At 38.6% G+C, this 5,422-nt stretch overlaps 1 protein-coding gene across 1 annotated transcript; it reads left to right on the top strand.

The window, feature by feature from the left end:
- The first annotated feature begins 1,039 nt into the window (after window positions 1-1,039).
- Window positions 1,040-4,854, top strand: LOC106943687 (hexokinase-2-like). Its single transcript, XM_015026998.1, has 6 exons — window positions 1,040-1,231; window positions 2,136-2,281; window positions 2,883-3,002; window positions 3,105-3,200; window positions 3,349-3,448; window positions 4,253-4,854. The coding sequence occupies exons 1-6, from the start codon at window positions 1,063-1,065 to the stop codon at window positions 4,438-4,440; spliced, it is 819 nt and encodes a 272-aa protein (XP_014882484.1). The 5' UTR covers window positions 1,040-1,062; the 3' UTR covers window positions 4,441-4,854.
- The last annotated feature ends 568 nt before the right edge of the window (window positions 4,855-5,422 follow it).

Below are 5,422 nucleotides of genomic sequence, written 5' to 3'. Positions count from 1 at the left end.
TATGATGTGTATAATTATCAATTTGATTTTGGTCTAGATTTGGATTTGAGATATAGACCAAAACATTCTAACATATGAATGTGCAAGAATCTAGTAGCTAGATTGAAACCAAGCATTGGTTGCTCGGATGTGTGTTTGAGGTTACTGTCCAGATTAAATTTTAACCTAATGCTCTCCAAGTTCATTTCAGCTTCTGGCAGGTTTTCTTGCAGACCTGTCCTCCTTGTAGCTCCTTCCATCTTCTCAGAAACTGTGATTAGCTTCCCATATCATAATACTACCACCACCATGTGTCACTGTGGGGAAGGTGTGTTCAAGTTACTGGTTTTCCACACAACAGCCAAAAAGTTCAGAATTGCTGTCATCTGATCAGAGCACCGTCTTTCAGATGTTTACTGTGTCCCATCATTATTTGCAGGGGAAACAGCCTTCTTCTCAGTTACCAAGAGCATCATGGCTGCCTCTCTGAATAATGCTGTATTTGGTGATGCTGTTTGTTCTCTTATGTTCTTTATCAAACATATGAGGCATTCACAGAAGAGCTGAAACTAATATGGAAATGACAAATCTGGAGGCAATTGGTCTGGATTTTCTTAAAGTGTATCAATTTAAGACTCCCTCCTGAGACAAGTCACTGTCTGAGCCCTTCTTTATTTGACATATTAAAATGTTAAAGAACATTTGTGTTTCTCCTTCTTTTTTGGTGTACTAGTTACGGAAGAGGATTAGGGCCACTGGAAAAAAGAAAAAAAAATTCTGACTTTAATCTCAGAATTCTGAGATTAAAGTCAGAACTGTTTTGTTTTTTCCAGTGACCCTAATCCTCTTCCGTAACTACTTCATTGCAGCCTTAACGTGAACAAATTATAGCCTACTCGCCATGCTGGGCTAATCTCTAAAGCAGTGCTTTGCTGCCATCTGGTGGAGAAATGAACACTTGATCTGAACACCAACTTACTGTTGCGCTTGCGCTATATTCGCATTTATATTTCCTCACTGCTTGTGAAGTTATACATTTAGTAAAGTGTGTAAAATAGCGTCTGATAGTTTGTTTGTATCTCTATGCAGGTAATGAAATATTTGGAGCCTTTCCTTCTTTCCCTGGAGAAGCTGAATGAAGTTTCTGCTCGACTCCGGAAAGACATGATCCGAGGTCTGGAGAAACACGCGCATCACAGAGCGGCCGTCAAGATGTTGCCCACCTTCGTAAGGGCAACACCGGACGGGACTGGTACGAGTTTTACTTTCAGTCAGAGCCAATTGATTTCTCAGTTTATTACTGTATATTAATGTTTATTATTATTACTGTATTTAAGATACAAACATTCGCTGTGACTTTATGGTAAATATCCTCACAGCGGATCGACTTTACATGTAAAGTGTCAGCAAAGGAAGGAAGGAAGGAAAACAGGAAGGAAGAAAGATGGTAGATAGGGTACAAGGAAGGACGGAAAGAAAAATACAAGGAAAGAATAAAAGAAAGACAATGTTTAACATAAGGAATGATTGAGAAAAATGGGGAGTTGGGATACTAGAAAAGAAAGAAAAACACTAGAAAGGAAAGACAAAATAACAAAAGTAAAGGAAGGAGACACTGAAGGAAAAAAGAAAGAAGGAAGGGGAAATTTGAAGTTAGGACACTAGGAAGAAAAGAAGGATGGAATGATAAAAAGAGTAAAGAACACAAGGAACGTGGAACAGAAAAAAAGAATGGAAAGAAAATGGGGAGTTAGTACACTAGGAAGGAAAGATAGAAGGACACTAGGAAAGGCTGGAGGCAAGACAACAGAAAACAACATAGAGAAGTAGGACACAGGAAAGAAAGGATGAGAGGATGAAGATAGAACAAAAGGAATGAAGGACCAAAGAAAAAAATACAACAATGAATCGAAGTCAGAGCACAAAGAAGACAGAAAAACACTGAGAAGGAAAGAGGGAAGGGCACAAAATTTTAACAAACAACAACGGAACAAAACCTGAAATGCAGATATCTTTCAATGCTTTTATTTTCTTTTTCTGCAGTTATCCAGACCTGGAAAACCCTGGAATCAAATTCCATAACATTTGAATCTACATAGGGAGTGTGGTATAGTTTAAAGCTAAACCATCACCAGTACTTTGTTTTCTGCATGCAGAGAAAGGAGACTTCCTGGCACTAGATTTGGGTGGAACAAATTTTCGGGTGCTTCACGTCAGAGTGATGGAGGAGCAGAAAATGCTGAAGATGGACAGTCAGATCTGTGCCATCCCTCAAGAAATCATGTTGGGAACTGGAGAACAGGTAATTCACATATCCATCTTTATTAATATCTGACTTTTTGAATGCAGCTAAAAGGCAAAACCAAGACTTATAAACAAACAAAAAGAAATTGCAATGGTAATATGGTTAATTTGGGACTCAAAATTCAACTACAGCCATAACAAAACTGCAAAGAGAGAAGGTGATGAAAAACTAGTGATCAGAGACAAATGTGCATCTTGACAGACATGCTTGTGAAGCGGAGCTCGACCGTTGAGTTTTTTTTGCATGTCGTGAGAAAAAATTCGTACTGAAATATGAACTTTACAGGAGTACTCTGCGATGTAAGGTAATGTCTCTTGTGACAATCCTGTGAGCCAGGCAGCAGTCAGAAACATTGGGTTTTATGGACAAATAAAACTGGGTGTTATCAGTAAAGCAATATAAAATTAAGCTTCCTATCATCTAATGTGAAAGGAATATAAAACAGGAACTAGGCTGGAACACTGTGGAACACCATAAGTAGCTATAAGAACAGAATGTCATTTTTTCTTGCAGCACTGGAAGAACAAACACATTTCTCTGTTTTGTGGGTATGAATTGGCTTTAAACAAAATGTTTGTGTGTGCTTATGTCCTTCCAGCTGTTTGATCACATCGCAGCCTGTCTTAGTGAGTTCCTCGACTCTCAGAACCTGAAAGGACAGACTCTTCCACTGGGTTTCACCTTCTCTTTTCCCTGTGAACAGAAAGAAATCGACAAGGTCTATAATCTCAGACTCCCAAAACTTGTTGGTTTGTCACTTCTGAGAGTTGAAGACTGGTTCCACTGATAATGTATGATATTTTTGTGTTTATGTGAGCAGAGCATCCTGATCCGCTGGACTAAAGGCTTCAACTGCTCCGGGGTGGAAGGAGAGGATGTGGTGAAGCTACTGAAAGAGGCCATCCATAGGAGAGGGGTCAGCGCATAATGCTTACTAGTCTGTAAATATTCTGACTTTCTTCAAAATAATTTTGCTGCTTTTGTCCTCTTTCTGATGCGATTTAAAAACTTTTCCTCATGAGACAGATCCCAGTCTAACACAATGTATGTCATTTTCTATACAGGACTATGACATCAGTTCAGTTGCCATGGTGAACGACACAGTGGGTACGATGATGAGTTGCGGATACCGGGATCAGACCTGCGAGATTGGGATGATCATTGGTAAAGAAACCATCTGTCCTCAAATAAACACTGATCAGTGAAGAAAATAAAACTGAAACCAAAAAAAATAAACACTAAATTAGAAAAACTATAATAGTAAAAATATGAAATAACAGTAAACAGGAAAAAATGTGGTCAATAAAAACAAGAAAGAAGTGCATAATTGTGAAATGGATGGGGAACTTTTCATCCATCCATCCATTTTCTGTACACCCTTGTCCCTAATGGGGTCGGGAGGGTTGCTGGTGCCTATCTCCAGCTAACGTTTCGGTCGAGAGCTGGGGTACACCCTGGACAGGTTGCCAGTCTTTCACAGGGGGAACTTTTCACGGTTTTTATTTTTTTATAACTGAAAATCTGTGGCTTGTGTTTGTCTTCAGCCTCTTTGTGGTTCTACTTTGTATAGCCAACGTTTTCAAATCACTTCACTTCAAAAGTTACTCAAGTAAATGTAACTAAGTAAATGTTAATTACTACCAACCTATTGATATTGTAAACTCTTAACCTAGGGGGAACAAAAAATGTAACAATTCTCAACACATTAAGGGAATTTACTGGTCTAATCTAAAGTAACTTTAGATTAAGCCAGTAATCTAAAACTGGCCTCTTCAGTTTTATCAATGAACTGAAGAGGCCATGTATCTGTATATAGAGCTGCAGATACATCTTTGCAAAAAGACCTAAAAATGACATATATTGATCACAAATGATAAAATAATGACTACAGGCAAAAATTAAACAAGCCTAAATGAATTTATTAACTTTAGGTGTTGTGTCCTGTGCATGACTTCTCTTCCTCAACAGGAACGGGAACCAATGCCTGCTACATGGAGGAGATGAAGAATGTGAAGCGTGTGGAGGGAGAGGACGGAAGGATGTGCATCAACACAGAGTGGGGCGGGTTCGGAGATGACGGTTCCCTTGAAGACATCCTGACGGAGTTTGACAAGGTGGTGGACAGGACTTCAATCAACCCCGGAGTCCACACGTAGGTTTTAGCTATTATATTTCAGTCGTAAGGTAAGGTAATTTTATTTATATAGCATATTTTCAGCAACAAGGCAATTCAAAGTATAATTTTTTTTTTCCCTAGTGACAGTCCTTTTTTTCTTCACCTTCTTACAAAATAGCTGTAAACATGTGGAAAGCTTATTGAACACTGAGGTTTGAGTAGTAAAAAAAGATTTTTTCTTTTGCTCTTCTCAAAAATGTCCCAATGCATTTCTCATGTAACACCAAGGCAGCATGTTTAGTAGCTGGGAGGAGATTCTAAAGATGCACAGAAACAGTTTTATTTTTCACTGTTCATTATCAGCAAAAGAGAGACTTGGTCCTATCAAAGAGGAGCTGCCAGAAATCTTGGGCCCCCTGACAAAAAATTTGTTTGGGCCCCCCTGCGCAGCTGCTGTTACAATTTTTTGAGTCTATTTGACCCATAAAAAGCATCACCATTTTAAATGCTTGCATCTGCCTTGCTTTCTTTGGTTCAATACTGATAATTAGCACAATATTTACTGTTCATGAATTTAACATCCAACAGTCCACATCCAGTATGCAAGTAGGTTGTTTAATTTTTTCTATTAGTTTTAGATACTGAAATGTCTCTCCCCATGAGCAACAGTCAATAGCAACGTGCAAAATACACATAAAGCAATCCAGACTTCTCAAAAATGCTATGTAGTTGCATTTTATTCAAGCTGCAGTACATAACTTTAATAAAAAATATGTTTCTCCATATTTGTTAAAGCCAGTGGTCCCCAAGCCGGATCCGGCCTGCCTCCACATTTGGTCAGGCCCCCTGAACAATGTCAGAGAGCATTTAGATTTTTTTTTATATATACCCTATTTTTCTTGACTATAAGCCGCTACTTTTTTCCTAAACTTTGAACCTTGCGGCTTATAGCCCAGTGCGGCTTATATGAAGATATTTCTTCAACCACCAGGGGGATCTTTAGCAGGAAGAGAATCATTGGA

This window comes from Poecilia latipinna, unplaced genomic scaffold, assembly GCF_001443285.1.
Source record: "Poecilia latipinna isolate Pla-1442-1.1 unplaced genomic scaffold, P_latipinna-1.0 Scaffold5709, whole genome shotgun sequence".
Taxonomy (NCBI): Eukaryota; Metazoa; Chordata; class Actinopteri; order Cyprinodontiformes; family Poeciliidae; genus Poecilia; species Poecilia latipinna.
The sequence above is the reverse complement of the archived record's forward strand: the minus strand, read 5'-3'. Positions and strand labels throughout refer to the sequence as shown.

Coding starts and splice junctions, on each gene's coding strand:
- LOC106943687 (XM_015026998.1), top strand. CDS start 1,063: ATGCAGGTAATGAAATATTTGGAGCCTTTCCTTCTTTCCCTGGAGAAG. Junction 1,232..2,135: donor GGCAACACCGGACGGGACTG/GTACGAGTTTTA, acceptor TTCTGCATGCAG/AGAAAGGAGACTTCCTGGCA. Junction 3,003..3,104: donor AACAGAAAGAAATCGACAAG/GTCTATAATCTC, acceptor TTATGTGAGCAG/AGCATCCTGATCCGCTGGAC.